General features: G+C 32.9%; 4 protein-coding genes across 7 annotated transcripts in view; 3 read left to right on the top strand and 1 right to left on the bottom strand.

Moving 5' to 3' along the window:
• LOC144854787 (myb/SANT-like DNA-binding domain-containing protein 4) overlaps nt 1-21,805 on the top strand; it is a 125,689-nt gene that overhangs the window by 1,585 nt on the left and 102,299 nt on the right. The window contains exon 3 of one of the 2 annotated variants that reach the window (XM_078712770.1): nt 54-986. The exons of the other annotated variant lie outside the window; for it this stretch is intronic. Within the exon in view, the coding sequence (XP_078568896.1) occupies nt 54-63 (10 nt within the window). The 3' untranslated portion in view covers nt 64-986. Of the gene's footprint in view, nt 1-53; nt 987-21,805 lie in introns of those variants that run through there. 2 annotated transcript variants of the gene reach the window in all.
• Nucleotides 1-21,805, bottom strand: part of LOC144854763 (uncharacterized) — a 74,844-nt gene that overhangs the window by 26,285 nt on the left and 26,754 nt on the right. The window lies entirely within an intron of this gene.
• On the top strand, nt 5,940-8,282 carry LOC144854791 (uncharacterized). 2 transcript variants are annotated; one of them, XM_078712775.1, is made up of 2 exons: nt 5,940-6,193; nt 6,869-8,282. In XM_078712775.1, the coding sequence occupies exon 2, from the start codon at nt 6,896-6,898 to the stop codon at nt 7,316-7,318; it is 423 nt and encodes a 140-aa protein (XP_078568901.1). In that variant the 5' UTR covers nt 5,940-6,193; nt 6,869-6,895; the 3' UTR covers nt 7,319-8,282. The 2 variants fall into 2 exon arrangements, with proteins under 2 accessions (XP_078568901.1, XP_078568902.1); XM_078712776.1 differs by having other exon boundaries at nt 5,940-6,197.
• Nucleotides 8,278-20,744, top strand: LOC144854789 (transmembrane protein 65-like). 2 transcript variants are annotated; one of them, XM_078712772.1, is made up of 8 exons: nt 8,278-8,608; nt 9,236-9,283; nt 10,888-10,929; nt 11,555-11,622; nt 12,109-12,163; nt 12,509-12,551; nt 16,885-16,990; nt 17,725-20,744. In XM_078712772.1, the coding sequence occupies exons 1-8, from the start codon at nt 8,278-8,280 to the stop codon at nt 17,827-17,829; spliced, it is 798 nt and encodes a 265-aa protein (XP_078568898.1). In that variant the 3' UTR covers nt 17,830-20,744. The 2 variants fall into 2 exon arrangements, with proteins under 2 accessions (XP_078568898.1, XP_078568899.1); XM_078712773.1 differs by lacking the exon at nt 9,236-9,283.

Here is a 21,805-nt window from a genome sequence, read left to right as displayed (position 1 = left end):
TTTATGAACCATTTTGATACTGTTTCTTAATATTTTTACTTTTACACCTACAGAAAGAAATGACAGTGTATAAACCTTGATTGCTTGGATGTGAAGAACATACAGGGATCAATGAACTAATACAATGCCTGTTTCTTGGAGCATGAAGTTTACATCTGGCTAATTTGAGTGCAAGTTTTTATATTTGGTGCCTCGTAGAAATATAGCTGTCTCTACCGCCATTTATCAGTTCCTGGTTCCTGGTGTTCACTTATTATATTATTTGTAAGATTGTGTTAGTTAGCAGGCCTACAGTATATTATTTTAATAATGGATAGGTCTACCATATTCACATTAAAATAAAATATAAAATAAACTAAAGATCCTAGTATTATGATGCACTGTATTCTGAACGCTGATGTACCTGAACCGTACACTATTTTATATACAGATCGTTTCTTATGGAATCTGATTATATTGCATGCATTATCTAAAATTATACGGCGCATGCGCATTATCGATTTGAAAGTTCACCGGTGCAAACTTATGAATTTGAAAAAAAAAAAAGAAATATTCCAACTATCGCAAATGTTGAGAATGAGAACATGAGAGTGAAAATGTCGACTCGAATTTGTCGGACATAAGATCTCCCGTATCGTACTAACGTTCATTCGTGTATTGACTTATCACCGTACAATACATCCCACCGATTTTACAATTGTATTCGTTGTATGTTCTGATTACCAGATCTCGTAAGTTAGTGAGTATCCTCCCAACATTGATGGAGCATGGATTAAGGAATAGATGGAGTAATGGACCATAGGCTGTTTAGTTTCATTCCTACAAATAGTTACTTAATATTATAAAAGTCGTATCAAATCATTTTAGCAACGTAATTAAGATACATATTAAGTAGTTGTGACGTGAGATGATGTTTTATATCATCGTTATTGCGCAATCTGTTTATGATTGCCTATTTTGTATAATAAAACCTGTATGAAATAAAATGTAAAGTGTTTTATTATAATGTAAATATGTTCGTTTAGTACCGGTAAATAAGAACAACAATGAAAATATTGATGGTTGCGGGTTTGTTAATTTCACAAAGAAATTATGCTGTTGAAGTAAAACTAATATTGTTCATATTGAATCGCAAATTAATACCAGCAAAAGTGGAATTAACGACATAATTTCTCTTTGTACAGTCATCCCTTATACAACAAGCCCACGAAGTAGACACTTTTGTACCGTAATAGTTTTAGCAGACTGAAAATACATTATTAACAATTTTGTCGTAAACTGTAAGATTTGGTAAGATGTCGGATACTGGAAAATTAGCATACTGCGGCACCTGGCGCTTTGAACGTAGCGTAAACTACGATGCATTTGTAAACGAAATGTACACCGGTGTGGACGGAAGCTGTCCGAAAAAAATGACCACACCCTCTGCTTGGTTACGAGTGAGTAAAGAAGAACATAGCGATACTTTCACTATCGTATCGGAACATTCAACTCGGACGTTTACGTTAGGAGAAGCACAATATGACGACATCCACTGGGTTCCAACGGACAGGACGGTCAGATGGGAAAACGGGAAGATGATCGGAAGCGGGAAATGGACAACTGTAGCTGAGATTGAAAACGGTGGCAAAACATGGCATTCGAACTACATTACAGCTAGTGGGATTTCAGCCGATGTGTATTATACGTTAGAAGAATAATGTACGTAGAAAAAGTAACATGCCTAGCACTCCATGAGATAGTAATAGTCGGCGAAAAGAACATTAGCATTAGCAAAAAAACATGATATGCAGATGGATTCTTAGTCTGTAAGTCTTTCAAAAATTACGATTTGAGGCTAATTTGCGCATATTTATGTATTTGAGTAGGCCTATGTGTTATAAAGTAAAAATTTGTCAAATTGCTAACCGGGGCTGAATGAACCCAAAACCGATTTGAGACTAATTTCATGCATTTTTAAATGTGACAGAAGGCGGCTTGCGGGTGGCAAAAATGTTATTAATCAATGTTAATACATTGCTAGCGAAATATCCGATTCATGCAAGATATTGTATTATAATATGTTATGAATAAACGTTTATGGTAGTTGGTGTGTATGGCCGCACCGTCCCAGAATAAACATGTTTTAAACAGATGGTTTGTCTCCGATTGGTTTTTGTATGGGGTTAATGGGGAGTGAAATCAAATATCAAATATAGAACATTTGCAAAGATGCCGATGTCTAGACCAACTTCGAAACTTAGACTATCCGCCGCCGGGCTACTGTAGGCATATACGAAGTCGAGTTTTTTAAGTAGAAAATCCACCTAACATTTTGAAGTCGATCTGGATAGTTGGCATTTGAACGATTATCATAATTATCATAGGTGATTATGTATAATAAATATAAGTGCAATTCTGGGGACTGGGGGCTCTATTTTCATTCTTAGCTCTGCCCCAACCGCTGCGGTGGGCTAGTACTGGAGACATCATATTTAATTTCAATGAATAGGTTCACTTTCCGGGGACAAACTCTATTGTCCTGGTGAGTCTTAGTTTGTTTCATATAATGTAAAATCAGGTAATGTTTTTTTCGGCCGGGAACCTAGCAGCTCTATTTTTCAAAAATTGTCTTTGCTCATCCCCAACCATGGTGGGGTACTGATTTTTTTTCAATAGATGTCATTTCCGGGGACCTTCCAGTTCTATTTTGAACAGTTTGGTATGCCGTGCGTTGTTATGCAAATGAGTTTGTGCAGGTGTATAGGAAGATGGTTGTTAGTCATTCGCGGTGAACACGCCACACTGTTACATTTTTATTTTGTAATATTTACATTAGAAGATTATTCAAATCATGTAAAGAAACAATTTCATGCGGGAACGTAGCAGCTCCCCTATTTTAGTTTGCAAAAGTATTCTCGAAAAGAAGTCCATCTGGAAAAGTACTAAAAAATGCAGAAGCTTCTCTTCGAGGTTTCATAGTAGTCCATTTAATTGTCTAACAATTTAATGCCATACAACATTGTTCCTGATTTTTTTAAAAAAAGGTCCACTCTTGTTTAGGCCTGTACCTGACATTTACAACCCTCTAAATTAAATATCGGTCTTTCAAAATAAAAGATTAAAAAATCATTAATTAAAAAAAAATGTATCCCTAGAGGTTCGAACCCACCCAATCTAGAACTGAGAGCACTCAAACCTGAGCATTACCCGTTACGCCACAAAGTACATGACAGAACCGCTGATATTAGTCTATTTATACGTGTATTACGCAATTCATCATTACGTCATAAATATCATATTAACCTTGCTAAAACCAAAATAAAAGAAAAACAATATTTATTTTTTCCAAAAAAAAATAAAAATAAAAAAATTGGTAGAGATTCGAACCCAAGCTGGAGTTTTGAGTACTCGAGTCTTACCAGTTACGCCATAAAGTACTTGACTGAACAGCTGATAATAGTCTATTTATGCGTGCTTGCGTAATTCATTATTACGTCATCAATATGCATATTCATGACAGTCATCAAGAGGGAACAAAGCTTGTATTAACCTGTTTACAACCAATATGACCGGTAGCTCAGTCGACTGAGCGTCGTGTTAACAACACGTATGTCGTGGGTTCGATTCCCACGCTGGTCGGTGGAATAGAGTTAAAGGCATGCGGCCACTGTGTTTGGGGTTCACAGATCATACGTCCCCCTTTCCACCACACATCATGAGGCTATAACATCAATGCATCTGGTGATGTGCTGGAAACGACCCCAAAAGGCTGTGGCAGGGCCTTAGTGCTGAGGCAGGGAGAGCACATTTGACATCTTTTTTTTTATTTAATTTTTTTTTCAACTGTATTCGATCTCGTAAATGTTATGTTTGGCGCCCTCAATTTTAAAAGAAATTCTCTTTGTTACGTATTTAGAATGGAATTTAAATTCATCGCAGGAGTACGAAGCGGTTCGGTATGCCGTGCGTTGTTATGCAAATGAGTGTATACAGGTGTAATGGGAAAGATGGTATTCGCGATCAACACGCCACACTGTTAAATTTTGATTTTATTAAACAATGTTACTACATTGCTAGCGAAATATCCGATTCATGCAAGATATTGTATTATAATATGTTATGAATAAACGTTTATGGTAGTTGGTGTGTATGGCCGCACCGTCCCCCAGAATAAACATGTTTTAAACAGATTGTTTGTCTCCATTCTTGAATGGAGATCAAATATAGAACATTTGTAAAGATGCCGATGCCAACTTCGAAATTGGACTAATTCCGCCGCTGTGCTAGGCCTTAGGTATAATGTATAGTTGACATTTTAACATTATCATAATTATCATAGGTGGTTATTGTAATTGTCTTATGAATTGTACAATTAAAATTGGTACTACTACTACTACTACTAGAACGGCACTGCGAGTGCATACCTCCGCCTACTGTAAAATTCTCCTACATAAGATTTCATCGGAAGAAAGTAAATTTGTATTTCTTAATACTGTGTGTGATTAGGCTAATTTCACTACAACCATGTGTATGCGAATTTGGTGTAATGGTTATGTAACCAGCCTTTCAACTAATACAAGTTTAATTTGAATAACAATAGAACAGCAACGCCAACAACAAGCGGGTGAATTTGAAAAGAGAAATATGTTTTTAAAACTACTCGTATTAAAAAACCTGTACATTAAATCAAATTATGTTTTAAAATTACAAATCACATTATAACTCTGGACTCTTGTAGAAAATGAAGTTTTTTGGACAAGTAGTTGTCGAGAAAATGCAATTTCAGTTTTAACGGAGGCCTAATTTATATAGGTACCGGTTGTATTAAGTTTAGAAAGATACTGCCCGAATTGGTTGTCAATAGCAAGAGTGTAAACTCATTCAAAAACAATCTTGACAAACACACACACACACATATATGAGAGAGAGGCTCCTTACGAGTTTAAAAACTCATTGCCTCTTAACTTTAATAAAGGTAAGAATTACTCAATCTAATCCATCGATCATGGAAATAATATTTAAAAAAGGCTTTTTAAAATCGCAGTTTCTGACCAGGATATCATCTTTAGTATTGTAGGCCTACTATTATTGTAATTGTGAAATGATAATGAAACAGAAATAAACTAAGAGCTCTGTTATAAACTATCATTGTTGAAATTTAATTCTCTCATCCTTTAATCCAGTGACATTTGGGTATAGATCATCCCATGATGCAAAGCCCGAGTTTCCTTTGGACCTTGGTGTTAACATCATCTTAGCTGGTGTCTCGATTGGTTGATTGGGATATCAATGAGTAACTTCACTGATCTCTCCTATTACAACCTGTTCTACTGAATGTGTTGTATTAAAGCTCTGTCTACACTCTATCAAACTTCATGTGACAAAAAAGTTGATGTGCCCATATATGAACATGATGATGTCATATCACTACTATATTTAAGCATATCACTGCCATATTTGGGCACATCACACTTTTTTTTTGTCAAGCTAGATCGATAGAATATTAAAATCATGTTTTCAACCGCGTGTATATTTTTGGTCAATAAAAAACTGGTTTGTGAAATTTCAAGTGCAGTGTTTGTGTTATATGACAAAGTCATCGATGTTGGGTGCTCGACCCATAATTTAGGGAAGAGTTTTTTAGGCAAACCATCTGATCATACCATGTGAGTACGAGTACTTTATAGTTTGTTTAAAGTTCCAATTCAATGGAAATTAAACGATATGTTTAATACGTATATTAATAATTATATAAAGTTGTCATCGACTTCAAATTCATTTCTGACTAAATTATTGTCGTGGATCTAACTTCTAAATCAATTCATGTGAACATCAATAGACGTAAGGTCAGACCATGACCCATAATAAAGTTATAAGAATAATTTTGAACAACTTCCTGTCTAAAATGATCGAGCGGAAGAAGTATTTCCCATGCACTCATTATCCTGCCACGATGACAATTACTAAAAAGCTTTGCAAATAATGTTCTTTGGATTTTATGTTGTTCCCAGTGTTGTTTTACGCAGTTTTTGATACAAATTTGTCAAAAAACAATTCTATTTTTATGTGGGATATATACATTTAGATGTTCGTTGAATCTTAGTGTGTTTAATGACAATATGTTTTTGTTATACGGCAGGATATAGTGAAACTATACGAGAATATTATTTAATGCAGAAGGTAACAGCAGCAGAAGTACCATTGTAATTCGGTAGGTACGAACAACTTAAAATATATTCATTGCGCTAAATATGGCATGTCATAAGTATAGGATGATGTTATAGTATGTTACTATAGCCAGGGACAACTCCCTGCTAATAGCCCTTCCTTTAAAAAAAAGGACCTATGTATGCTCTCAGAGCAAGGGCTAGTAGTTAAGTCTGCTCAGAAATGCAAAACGTGCGCTATGCTCCAAAAATCTAGATAGGTCTTGTGGAATCGGTGAGAAATAATGAAAACAAATGACGTCATGACAGGTCTACTAAAGGAAGTTACTATACCAAATAGTAGTCAATAGTAGTCCAATATTTTACCGACAGAATTTAAAAAAAAAGTCAGGGCATGTTCATTCAAATCAGGTTTGAAGCAAACAAGAAAAGGTGTTTATAATATCCATGTTTAAATCTAGAAATATAAGAAAACGCATCTCAAAACAACTTTTTCTATTATTTATTATTTCATATTATTTTTTTCTTTCTGTCACATGCTACATTGTACTAGGCCTATCTTTATAATAGGTTGTGCAATTTTAGGCACAGTACGAAGAAATACAAATTAGATGACATTTTAAAAAAAAGATAATGTGTGTTTAGTTGAAAATGATTTGTAATAATAACTATTATTTGCTACGGTAATTTTTTTTGATCTTTTTTTTGCAAATCAACAGAATCCGTCCATTTGCAGCAAGCTAACTATGAGTTCGCAACCTTGGAGCTGGTTCATTCCTCTGGTGTTAATCATGATCATTCTTCTAGTGTTCGTCTACTTATGCTATTGTAAATGGCCAGTAAAACGCTACCACTCGTACGATGACCCAAGAGTACTACTCCACAATCCTGACGCCGTCGAGGTCATCGCAAACCCAGCTGCCATTGAGGACGATGATATGCACTTCTCGATTCCTGCCGATGCTGAAAATACTGATAGATGCAGTACCACCACGGATGCTAGTGTTGATGACTTCGATATAGGTATGGGTACGGACATAACAACATTGCATTCAACAAGAGTTGCTAAGGACTATAACCCGTTTGATGAAATTGATGAGCAGCCTATAACTAGTAATGGACGCGTCCTGTCAGAGATGGACCAATCGAAAGAACCACTTTTACTTTAGGTCGACACATACCTTGGACACAAAACTATAAGCTTAACTGTATTCAATATACATATATATACGGATACTAATCGGATTGCTTAAGCTTGGTTGCCACTAGGACGCAACGTAAGGACGTAACGCAACGCAAGCGAGTTGACCAATGATAAGCGACAGTTCGAATAATCCATCGCTTGTGATTGGTGGTCAAATCCCTTACTTTGCGTTACGTCGTTGTGTTGCGCGTCTATCGTGGGAACAATAATTTCAGATTTTGCATTTTACCAAAGAATCGTCGGTAAATATCGAAATCAATGATGTCTAAATGGAGTTGGCAATACTAATGTTATTTGACATCATTTGGGAACTGTTTAATGAACACTGGTGCATGTTGTTATGTTAAATTCACCTTGTTCAGAGTAAATCTTCCTTATGGTAATGTGGCCCAAAATGGATTGGATGGATAAATTAGTTTGAATGAGCAACCATTGTATTATTTATTTGAATGCTGGACGTGGATTAGAAACATTAGGCCTACAACCGAATATGCTGTAATTTCAATTAACATTATTGTAAATACCAATATATCTCTATTCTCTGCTATTCCTCTCTCCAATTCATTGAAAATGACATGGGTTTGGCGTGGAGGAGAAAAATTCCATTAGATGGAAAAACAATTATTCATTGCAACAAACACTTGCCTATGTATTGATAATTATTTTAACAAAATAACGTAATCTTTTATTTTCTTTGTAATCAATTTCAAAATCACAGTCGATTCAGTGTGTGACGTGATGGAATGGAATAAAGTTTTGAAGTTTATTAATACACAGAGGGCGCTCCATATAAAAACACAATACAAAAACATACGGTGCTGCTGTTGACTACTAGTGGTGGTAAGGAAGGCCTAGCGCACATTACGTACAGTTTTCAGTGATGAAATCTGTTTTAATTTAGAATAAAGTGAATGTATATGCACCATGTATATTGCAAAATGTTTATGTGGTAGTTTATTTACAGTAAGCATGTACCGCGGTGCAAATATAACACTAGTAAAGCATAGCATTGCACGCGGTAGGCTAGGCCTACGATTTTCTCGTCAGCACCAGCAGTTTGACGGGCGGTGGCAGCGGTCCATGACTATCACCGCGTATAAAAAGAGAAGGCGGATGCTGTTCAGTGGGGGAATTCCTAGAGACCAGTTCGACAATGAAGAGAAGTCACGAGAATTTGCAATGGAGCTACTTCCAAACGAACAAGACTTTCTTTTAACTGAACTTCATAAGTTGAAAGCAAAAAGAGAAGATGAAGGTAGGTAATCATTAATAAAATAATAAATTAATATAAATATATAATTGATTGATAGCATCTAGCTTGACTAGACTACTACTCTAGGTAGGTCTGCATTATAAATTATGTATCACTCACTTACTGCCCCTCTCCCAAACCCTTCCAAACACAAATTCCAAAATTTGTCAAGGCAATGTGGTTTGTAACGCCTTTTTTTAATAATAGACGACGATGGTGAATTGTTGAGTAGGACATAATTGGTCACGTTTAAAATAGTCATGCTTTAATTTTGTAGCGATATAATACTCAACTCTGGTAGTTCTATGCTGCCTGCTTGATACACTTTTTAATCAAATACAGTTTTAATCAAATCAAAGGGTTTACTCACTTTAGCTACTACCAGTGCTCCATACAAAATACAGTTGATTTTATCATGACCAAAATAAAACAACCGTACGTATGTCATTGTAAGTCTAATTAATTCTGAAATTAACTGGGCGCTTACTCATGATAAATTGATGGCCATGTGCAGTATATTAAATGATTTAAAAGATTGAGTTTGAATGTTAGAAAGTTCTATTTGGGTTGCATACATTTCCATGGCATTAATTTCATTATGTAATATATTGTTGGATTATTATATTTCAGATGTAAATGTATCAGATAGGCTTACCGCTGACCCCACCTATTTAAATGGTAATTGGATGAATAATAGAGTGTTTAACATTAAACATGTATGGTAGTATTGGTAAAGTAGATTTTGATGTGCAAAATAACCCAAATGACAGACAGGCTGCAAATTAACCTACAAAACAAAACTCTTAAACTAAGTTTATGATTCAAATCTAAACTAGTCATTAGTATGAAAACAATCAGTATTGTATCAATATCAACCATGAGGTATATTATGATCTTTTCAAGGCAAACCTTAAATAGATTGCAAAATTTTTTTTTTTTTACTTCCTCAAATTACCTAACTGATCCTTTCCTTCTACTCCAAAGAGAAACAATTAACAAGAGACATATAACGTAACCTTTAAGGCCAATTTACACAGAACAGTGGTAACGGTAAGCGGAAAAACAGGTAGCTTGTCCCACGTAGAATCTGTATCTATCCTGAGTGGAAACCAACCGTCCGCTCCGCGTTGTGTGTAATGGTCATAAGGAATAACACAACATTCTATATTTCTATTACCGTTACCACTTTGTCTGTGTAAATTGGCCTTTATAGTCATCCATAAGTTCCCTCTAGTAAATAATGGTCACGTCTACAGTTATTGGGTTTATTTAATTACTTGGAAACAAAATCTATTGTCAGTTGATCTAAAAAAGCAATAATTATTAGTATTTTTTACTTCCTTGAGTTATATTTCTGCTCCTTTCCTTAAAAATTTAACAAGGAACATGTATAAAAGTAACCTTATAATAGTCATCCATAAGTTGACTAAATAATGGCCACATTAAGCTGCTACAATTTATTTAATTACTTGGAAACAAAATCTATTTTGTCCGTTATCTAAAAGTCAGTTTACTAATTGTATTGCTGTGTCTCATTATTTGTCCTGTTTCAGCTTTAAACATTTCAATAATATGATTCTTTTCATGTTACTAGTTTGTACTTGTTACAAGCTGTAGTACAATACAACATACAAAACACACAATTCATACTTTAAAGCAGTCATTGTCAGCTGTCATTGCAATCTGTTCTGAATAAATAAATACATTTTAATATTATTTATTAAGACAAATTAAATATGTATTGTCCCCCAAAACATGACAAATAAAGATTAATAGATTATTTTGTAGTTTTAATAAAGTTAATCAATTTCATAGAAAAAAAACCTCGGAAAAAAACTGTTGTTGACTTTTTAAAAAATGACAAAATAAATGGTTAAATTCAACCAAAAACCCATTTTTAGGTAAATACATTTGTTTTGGTACAATTTTTGGTCAAAGTGGATACATATTAGGTGACATTAAAATGGCATCAACAATTTTAAGAATTATTTTTTTCAGGGGGACAATACATCTTTAAGAAAGTGATTGCATACATTATTTCATTTCAATTACAATGTGGTGAAGGTTGACATAACAAAAAAATGAATTAATTGTTAAATCTTTAAGATGCTTTTGGGGTTTTGTGAAGTAGTTGACTGGTTTAAAAACTGTTTTAGTAGTTCTATATTTATATTTATTTTCATGCACTGAATCTTTTAGCAAACTCACTCACTAATGTTATGTCCAGAATGCCCTCAACATAATATATGCACAGTAATAAAACTACTATTTTAATTCCTCAGATACCGTGCCAGGTAAACCAACCAAAGTTCAACTACGATTAGGTAAGTATCGTAACTTCTGATAGATAGCTCTTGTCATCTTCTGAAAGCAACATTATCAATTATTGTATTAAATTGTCATTGCAATATTAGGTGAAATTAATCAGAATAGCATTATTATTTTCAAACAAATAATTTTTATACTACAATTTCTTGTCATGTAAAATAACAAATCAGTTTTGAAAATGTAAAGATAATTTTTCTGTAATATTCTGTGCCTTTAATAGTTGTAAGGAACTATGTTTTGGGGTTAGTTAGAGCCCCTATTTTTAATCTATTACAATACATACATCAGGTGCATTAATAGTCATGTGGTCAACACTGTTGTGCTGTCTACACTATCAAACTAGTTTGTGTGTGTGATGTGCCTAAATATGGTATTGATAAGACATCACCATGATCATATATGAGCATTTAACATTTGTTGTCACATAACATTTGATAGTGTAGACAGAGCTTTACTCTGGCATTCCTACTGTTCTATAGTTACCCAGCAAACTATTTTATATTGTTATATTCATGGATACAGATTGTACATTTCAAACCTTTATTACATTTTAAACAAGTCATTCTCTACTAAATTGTTGAATAACATGTTCTAATATATTATTATTTGTCTTGTTTACAGTAACCTTAAGTCACGCTATACCATTTATTGGATTTGGTTTCCTAGATAATGCAATTATGATTATGGCTGTGAGTATCAAATTTATTTTTATTCAAAACTTAATAGGCTATTTTTTTTTTCATTTTTTTTAAAGAAAAGATTGTAGTTTTTGGTATCTACTGTATAAACTATGCTTGATTCTGAGGTGACACTGCAAAAATATTAACCGTCTCCAATACTTTTCCAAGCTATGACAGATAGAATTGTAGATTTAATAACATTATGGAATGGTATTGTTCCATATTTTTTGTTTAATAATATTTTTTTGCTGTGATCTATATTTATAAAGTTAAAAGACTGAATTATCAACCCTTTGCATGTATAAATATTTACTCTATAGTATTCATTCATTTCCTTTATTTCGGATAGTACATACATATACAAAACATACAAAACAAAAAGAGAAACACATTTCACCAGGAAATTAACAATTAGCAAATTCCACAAAACCAACCTAAAATATCAGTATAAGCAAAATGTTCCCTATTTTATGACTAACTATTTTTATATTTTAGGGGGATTACATCGATTTAAAAATAGGTACTGTTCTTGGGATCTCTACAATGGCAGGTAATATTTTGTTTAATAAATTCTCTTTTCTATTTTGTCAAAATTTGAAATCATTTTAAAATAAGGTGACATAAATCAACCAAGCCGTCCATTAAGCTTGGTTCCCACTATGACGCAGCGCAAGGACATATATGTACATGATGATGTCATATCACTACCATATTTGGGTACATCACATTTTTTTTGTCAAACTAAATTTGATAGTGTAGACAGAGCTTTAAAGAGTAAACGTAATATTTATTGAATATTACTGTACATACATAATCATTTGATTTATTGACATATTCAAACCAGTTTTTTCATTATATTGAAACACATTTTAAAATATGTTTTTTCTCTTTAAAGCGGCTGGATTTGGCAATCTAATATCAGATATTGCAGGATTAGGGTAAGTATAATACTGCCCTCTATAGAGTTTAAACATTTCAATTTCAAGCTTCAAAATATAATTTTCATGATCAGTGGTGGATTTACAGTAAGTCCCCCCCCCCCTGTCCCCTCCCAATATTCTTTGATTAATTTTATCCAACCATATTATAGAATTAAATTTCAATCAAGTTATTATGTGTACACATTTCCAATCAAAGAATGTTTTCTCCAACTTATGATGTAAACATAACAAATCAAAGAGAAAACACATGATGTTCTTACTAAAACAGTATTATTATTATTGTTATCAATTTAGAATCCAATGCAGGTGGTTGAATACAGCCCTGGGATTTTACATAAACTAAAAACATATTTACCATGAAAATAAACAAATACCAAATAACACGGTTAAAGAATAATGTTAATGAAACAAATACCGGGTCCAAATAAAAAAGAAATGCAAAAGTTCAATTTCTTTATTGGTCCACTAGCACTAAAATAAACAACGCCAACAGCCATAAGTCGCGTGCTAAAACGCATAGTGATACCGGACCGACAGACCGACCGACCGACAGAGACGCGTCCACGCGACTAAAAATGTACATTGGCAATTAAAAGCTGTTTACAAACTTTCAATATAAAACAAAGAAATACTGCAAAATTTTTCCAGAAACCTATAATACCTAGTTTAATAAATGCGATACTCATTTTGCCTTACTCAAAAATAATACAGCATATATTTTTAATAAAAATAAAATCTTTATCTATTATGAAATTTTATGAAGGATGATATTAGGATATCACTTATAAATCCAACTTTGATGATCCTTTTAGGAAATAATATTTGTTATATAATTATTATGACAGGTATATATATTGGATGATGATAATGGTTATAGGGGCTTTGAAGGAAACTATTGATAATATAAACATTTTGAAGATACACAAACGTTTTGTGACCTTTGGTAGATATAGTTTTGACAAAACGCAAAACTCAGTGTGGCTTAGGATTTAATTTAATTTTAATGGGCATAGATTTCAGGGCTTTTAAATTGGGTATTTTTATTTATTTTGAACCAGGTCAGTGGGGTAACCCCCTACTTGTCTAATGATGAACTGGGTTATTTATAGTACACACAGGCAAACTGTGTACACTGGACCTACAGTACGGCTTATAGTCCTTTTCCACCACCATAACTAGGAACAAGTCGACCTCGAACCCATGCCGATATTGTTGGCTCTTTAGGTATGGTAAACGATGTCCATGTCTTAACTTCTCGGAGTATAATTACAGAGACATGAAATCATTGTGTTTGTGTTTTAAGACATTGAACTATTATGTGACATTAAAATGGCATATTCAACCAAAAATAAAAAATAAATTTTAAGTGGACAATATATCTTTAACTTTTCATATCCCAAAGATTAGATTAGATTTCTCATTACTGCCCTCTATAGTTTCATTATGTCACTAAAGTCATAATTTCACACCAAGTTGTTGTACAACTTAATTTTGTTTCTGCTAAAGTTTGATTGTGAATATATAAGAGTGAATTGTTTATGTGACCAAAAATATTAGGTATTTAAAATAAAATTATTCGCCTCTTGCATACATTGCATTGTGAGCAATTGTAGTGATTGAATGTAGTGAATGGAAAATTGTTGTTTTTGTTCAAATACTGCCACTGGGTATTGTTGTATGTCACTACTGAGTATGTTTGCCTTATTGCTTTCTTAACCATTATCAATAGGGCTTTCACGGTATATTGTTAAAATATGATTGGATAGTGACTCTTTAACACCCTTGGCGATGTACAGTACGCCAGCTACAGGTGCCACTACTGAGTATGTTTGTCCTATTGCTTTCGTAACCATTATCAATAGGGCTTTCACGGTATATTGTTAAAATATGATTGGATAGCAACTCTTTAACACCCTTGGCGATATATTCCAGAACAGCTACATGTGTTTCCCCCGATGCCACTACTGAGTAAATTTGTGCACACTTTCTACTACAGAGCATTTTTTTTCACACTGTGACTACTAAAGCTCTGTCTACACTATCAAACTTTATGTGATGTGCCCATATATGGACATGATGATGTCATATCACTACCATATTTAGGCATATCACTACCATATTTAGGCATATCACTACCATATTTAGGCATATCACTACCATATTTGGGCACATCACACTTTTTTATCAAACTGATTTGATAGTGTAGACAGAGCTTTAGTTTTCTTTAACGCCAAACAGCCTACGTCTACTACAGGCCACTACTGCCGCGGATTGTTTTTCCTTTGTCGTAAGACTACAACAGAGCATTTCTATTCTGTTTCAGTTTATCCTAAATATATGTGACACCTGGATTGTTATAATAGTTAAAAGAATACGCCCTTGGCACTTGTGGCAGACAATAAGAAGTTCATATCACAAGTGTTACAGTCAATCTTATCCTGTAACTTATTACAATTCCTGGAAAGTTTATTTGACTATATTTATCCTGGGTGGTGGTACGGACTTATAGTATTTTTTTATTACCTCCGAAGGTCGTTTTTCTTTATTTCTATTTTCAATACTTTTACTAGGATAATCCTTCTAACATGTGTCTTGTAAATCCATCTATCTATTGTTATCCAATTATTGTCTAGATCCTCTATTGACTAATTTGTTGTAGTAGTATGTCTATCTTCACTTGACCTTTGAACTTCTCTTTAATTATGTGTTAAAATAACTCCCTAAAAAGATTAAACCCTAATTCATTTTGTATATAATAATCTGAATCAAGCATCTGCTCTTTGTAACATAGCGCCCTCTAAAACTTACTAAAAGAAAAAAAAGATGGAGAGGGGATGGGGGTGCTCTGAAAGCATGTACAAAATGATAAAAGAAATACATTTTCCGCACTCCTAAAACCCACTGCTAAACCTTGGTTATAAAAGAAGAGAGTTTGTGTTTGACCAGGGAAGAATGAAATGAATTATTTCATATTTAATAATTTCACTCTACACTGGTTTGACAGTCAAATACTATATTCACTGTTACAAATTTACTTCAGTCTAATGTAGTAACAACTTCTAAAATACAAGGCCATTGGGTTTTTAAAATTTGTTTTTATACAATAAATACCAAAACAAAAGAATAATTTGATATGCTGTGCAGGTATTGAAGACTTTTCCAAGTAAAAGCATTCGTTAAACATATTAAAACCAATGTACAATTATCAATACAATACTACTAGTCACACCCCATGCTGGATAGCTTTCTTTCAAGGCTGAAATTACAGAAAAATTAAAAACAAAATTTGAACAAGGTGAGACTAGAATAACTTTAAATTAAATATCAGAAAAACAACAATTACGCTATTTTTATAAATGTTTGCAGTACAATTCGCGGTTTACCCGTCCAAAAAATGAGTTCATGATTATGAATGAATTATATAATTTGATCTTTTATCTTATTTCATCCTCTACTCACAAAAGAACTGAGACTGTAAAATGTTGATTATGTTTTTTGTGAATAAATAAAGATTTGACATGACTTGTAGTACCTACTCTAATATAATGATAATAATATAATGAGTGTTTAGAATATACAAAGAATCACCCTGTGATATGGAGAGAAAAATGAAATTTTTAAAATAGATAAAGTTTCTTTGTGTCTAGTCAATGTATTTGGAGCTTTTGTTTTGATAATATGCAGGCAGAAGAAGTTGGAAGAAAAACAAGTGCCTGCCAGCATCTTTCCCCCAGCTATTACTACACTATGTGTATCATAAAATGTTATAGCACTATTTTATTGACTCTTGTCACAAAAAAACCAACAGAAAATTACACTAAGGTTCATCTTTTGCTCTTTTTAAACAATGATGACGAACGATTGATTAGTTTCAAGTCCTCTTTGTCTTTAGTATGTTATACATAGCTTTACTATGAGGCTAGAGGGATAATAGCCACAACCACTTGTTGAAAGTTTATATTTGTCTGGAAAATCCTTAATTTTTTAGCTTTTTGAAAACTCATTTATAGTTGAAAGTTATCTATGGCAATATCATATTGTTTAAAGGTGTTAAGCTCTGTCTACACTATCAAACTAGTTTGACAAAAAAGTGTGATATGCCCAAATATGGTGGTGATATTCCCAAATAAGGTGGTGATATGACATCATTATGTCCATATATGGGCACATCACATGTTTGTTAGTTTTGCTGTACACCATGTGTTTCCCAAAAGAAATAAAGTTGTTAAGAATGTCTCATAGAAACACATAGGGTACCACAAACCTAACTTTACTATGATAATTGTTAATGTTTATTAAAGCAGTTTTGTTTAAATGTATCATTTTATAGACTAGCTGGGTATGTTGAAGCGCTAGCAATCAAACTAGGCATTCCAATGCCGCAACTAACGCCAGACCAATTTGATATGGTGTCTACAAGATGGGCTGCATATTCTGTAAGCAAATTAATACATTTGTATTTGGATAATTTGCATGTTACTAACCCCAGACCAACGGCTTAATGTTTCATTTAAAGAGCTGTGTAAATCATTCATCCGATTCTTAGTACTATACTGTATCTCTACATGTGACAGTATTTGTTCAGTATTAAATTCTTGGATAAGGCGTCACATGTGTATCACATGTGATGCCTGTATCATGCAAGGTTGCAGGCGTGGATTTAAGTTGGGGCTAAACCTGCTTTAGCCCCTCCAAAAATACAATTGTCTTTTTATCTCTTTTTTAATAAAATGATTACGCATTGAAAACTAGTGAAAACAAAATACCGTCGATCAAACAATTGATGGTTCCAAGACTGAACATGCGCATCTCTAACATGATCATTTTGCTAATTGCTGCGCAGGATTGCCATTTATCATGAATTTTATGTGCGAGAGTACCATTTTCGACCATGTAGGGTATCATTTACCTAAATTCGCTTCGCCACAGGCCCACCATGGCTCAAATACTTAGATCCAGTATCTCCAAATTTGTCTGATACTGGACAAATTCAGATGCAGTACCAAGAATCGGCTGATTGTTTTCTTTAAAGACAAAGTAATACAGGCAAGTTTCTGTTTTTAAATTCAAAAGTCACCACGTGTTCTCCAATAATTTGTTGGCATAATCCTTTTAATTTACCAATAGAACGTGTGAATACATGCTTATGTATGATGTTTATCTTTTTCAGGGTAAAGCTATAGGTATCATCATCGGCTGCCTTCTTGGTATGTTCCCATTGCTTTTCCTCGAAACAAGGAATAACAAAAAAGCAGATGCATCGCATGGTAGTTGATAAGGGTAATGCTACTCCAACTAAAGGACAACTTGTTTAGTGAATATGATGACAGAGTAGAGCGTTTTGAATGGGTTTTTAGGTAGGACATTTGTCCACACACGTAGCAAGGTGCACAAAACAATTGGTGTGTTTTTAGATTGTTAATGAATGAATCAAGTAATTGGTGATGTTTGTATGTGATAAACCTTTGATGTTATCATATTATAGATGTTGGTTTTGGGCTTTACAGGTGCATTTATTATTATTTATTATAATTTCCACGATTTGTTTTTTTAATCAAGTGAGGGCTAACAATAACATTAATAATATTAATAGTCGGTCAAAAATCAAAAAGTATTTCATAAATTCATTTTAGCTTTAAAAATAGGATCTGTGACCCTGCTTTGTTATGAACAAAGTTGTATTCTTTGTAGCTGAAATATATACTTATACTCAATCAAACATTACCATACTATGTGGTTTAACTGTGCCTGTATTTCAAGCAGTAGATTCCAGGTTCTCATACTATTTACTCACTCAGGTTTAAAGTTTCGGTCTCTGTTTAATTTAAGTGAAGTTAAGTGGCTAAAATAATTTCTCAATGGCTGAAGCAAGTTTTATATTTTCAGTCTCATTCCATAATTTCAATGGATGTCCATGTAAGTCCACAAAATACAGTTTATTTTGTAGGTTTGCACATTGTCTAATCTGACTTTACTTGGAATGAATGGGTATTAGTTTGGCTATATGGATGCATGTCAACATTCCTAAGTTGTTTTCTCAAAAGAGTCGGACGATCTGTTTTGCTTCTTGTCGGACTGTTATTGATTTGCCATAACTTTTTTTTATAGGCATTCAGCATGATTTTGCTCCAGTTTTCCTTCTTTTTGTAACAATTTTTTCTAATCCTAAACATAATATTCAATATTTGAAGTAGACTTTTATTATATTTCCTTTTGAAAATGAGTTGTAAAAAAACGTTGAAGCTGTTACTGTACTTTTACAGACTTGAATACAAAGAGCTTGATTGGATGTGATCGGTCATGTGTCCTGTTGTCAGACATTAAAAAAGAATGTCATTTTACAGCTGTCTTTTTTTTTTATAATAGGCTTACCTACATTGGAACAATGGCCATAAAAAAATGTTGGATCCCATTTATTCCATATAACTGAACCATGTTCAAACACACCAATAGATGTTGACTTACTTTATACAAACAAATGCAATAGTTAGCATTGGAAGACGGTCAATTTCTGAACTTTCTGAAAATAATGTTTATACTTCTTCTTCCCTAGGGCATTTATGTACACAGCACATAGGCCTATTCCTATATACAGGAATTGAATAACATAACTACTTGTAGTAGCTTTGCATCAGGGAGCTAAGTTAATTTTCTTAAGTTATGTTCATACAATAACAGTGATATTTTCACCATCCAGTCAACACAATCTTGAACTGCACAGTTTCAATGTAGTTGTTTTATGTTTACATATACTGTACACATCTAACTAAATGTGCTAGTCCAACTCTCCATATTCAAGATGTAGTCTTTCAGCTAAATTTCTTTCCTGCTAATTCATTCCTTAGTAGTTTTTCTGGGCTGCTTGTCGGACTGTTAAACGATTTGCATTTGGTGTGTAAAATTTAAATTAGATATTTGGGATACACAATATAGACTGGATGATAATGATTGTACAACTCCACTCCCAAAGACTTTGTTTATGTAGAGCATCTTGTGTATATGGTTTTTCCTGTGAACATGTCAACAGAGAAGGATAGTAAATGAATTTATTTATTGTTATCCTTTGCAATTTGTCTATATAAATATCAAAACTTAAACATACATTATTGTATATTGTGACTTAACTAAGTAATGGCTTAAGTTAAGTATGGTAAATGTTATGTTAAACTTAAATTTGTTTTTGTCTTGTTAGCAACTCAGGGAATGTAATGCTGTCATGCTGAGTACTTAGTACAATATATTTCTTGGTTCTTGTTTTTAAATTTTTTTATATTAAACAATTTATCATTAAAGCTAATTAGCATGTGAAAGTGAATCAGGCAAGCAAGCTTTAGAGGTGGCAAAAGCTGCCAAAAATCTACCTGTGGAAATAGCCATACCACTCCAACAATAAATCAAATAAAAAATACAATTTATATAGTTCTTATGAATTTCAAATTTTGTTCTATGATAGTTAAGAGTTATTGACACGCACATCACAGTGTATTATAATTACACATAATGCAATAAATAAATAAATATAATAAACAATTTTTTGCATAACAATATTTACATATATTAGTGATAACTATAATTAAATCTAGTATAAAGAACTGAACTCTGAGATGAAAAGAGTTTATGATTAAAGGTGTACAACGAAAATGTGTATTGCACATGCCTATTAGTGAATTTATTATGGCACAGATCAATGGATAAACAATAGATTAGCAATTAACTACTGTTAGATACGGTAGAGTAGTTTAAGTATACGAATTGTAATGTGCAATATGAATGTTTTCTGTTGTATGAGAAAATTATGTCTTCCTTTAAAAAAAATACATTTGTGCTGCTTAAAAGGCAAACTGCTCCGATTTTTTTTCAAGCAAAAAATCTACGAATTATTACATTATATATCATGGGTTACCACCGCACTCACGATTACCGCGCACTGATTATACAGAAATGATGACACGTTAATTATATATCAATATACTACTTTATCTGTATCTTATATCATGGACGTAATTTATAGGTCCATGCTTATAATATCTTAAATGTGTCATTTTAATCTGTGTGAAATTTTAGATGATGTTAAATAATGTTTCGTTATACAACCACCGCTGTTAATCTTTGATAACCTATGTCATTAGTAACTTGTGTATTACTACTACTAGTGTGTTGCTGTAATGTTGAGGCGAATAAATTGATTAATACTTATGAATTATATTGTTGGAAATGTTTATTTTGTTTCACGACATGTTTTGCATTTTAAGCACCATAACCCAACCCCACCCCTCTCTGCAATGCTCAATGTTAAATGTTCATTATAGTATTATATATTTATTATTATAATATTACATTTTATCATTTATATTTCTGCACAGTAGTGTACTGTGATATAGACCTACACTGTGCCTCTACGCTAAAATCATCCACAATGGCTAAATCATTATCAACATTTATGGTAGTAAAGGAAAGAAATACTGTAGAGGAGTAAAAAAAATGACATTAATGGGGGCGACAGACATAAGGATAGCGAGGATTAGCGGAAGCCAAAACATTTTCTAAGTACAGCAATTCAGTGAATCAGTGAGGGCGGTAGTGGAAAATGTAGAAAAAACATATCGCACAAGTTATAAATCATTTTAAAGTTATTTATAATTTATGTGTGATTTCAGAACATTTTAATTACAAAATAACAACCAAAGAAATTGTATAATGTTAATGGTTATCAACTAGACCTGTCAAATCACAGATAAATCTGTTTAAATTTTTTAATTTATAGATTAAAATATAAATCCAAAGATACTGCACCGCTTATCCATAACCGTTTTGCGTCTTTTTGGCGCAGCCAGTTTTTCTTTTCAAGATTTAATTATTACGTAACAAAACGAAACGTTTAAATAAAGATTGAATAATAAACAAAGAAGATAATTAAAAGTACGTTCATAATTTTTATTTCTTACTTTTGCATTACATGTAATTGTATATGCTTATAGTTTATGCAAAGTAGCTTTGCGTTCAGTGATTGGTCAGATGTTTTGCACTACTATGACGTAACCATGTGACGTAATTTTACTGCTTTAGTACACTGAACACCGTATGTGAGCACAATCGCGAGTTTAGTCTTGGACAACCAGTGTCTTACTCAAAACCATGTTGAAATGATTTTTTTTATTTATTATTTTAATTTATTCAATTTTCTGCCATATACAATACAAAGAAGACAAAACAAATATAAAAGGCAAGGAAAGACCAAACAGGTGCTAAAC

Source organism: Antedon bifida, chromosome 10 (assembly GCF_963402885.1).
Source record: "Antedon bifida chromosome 10, ecAntBifi1.1, whole genome shotgun sequence".
Taxonomy (NCBI): domain Eukaryota; kingdom Metazoa; phylum Echinodermata; class Crinoidea; order Comatulida; family Antedonidae; genus Antedon; species Antedon bifida.
This window is presented reverse-complemented; position numbering and strand designations above follow the sequence as displayed.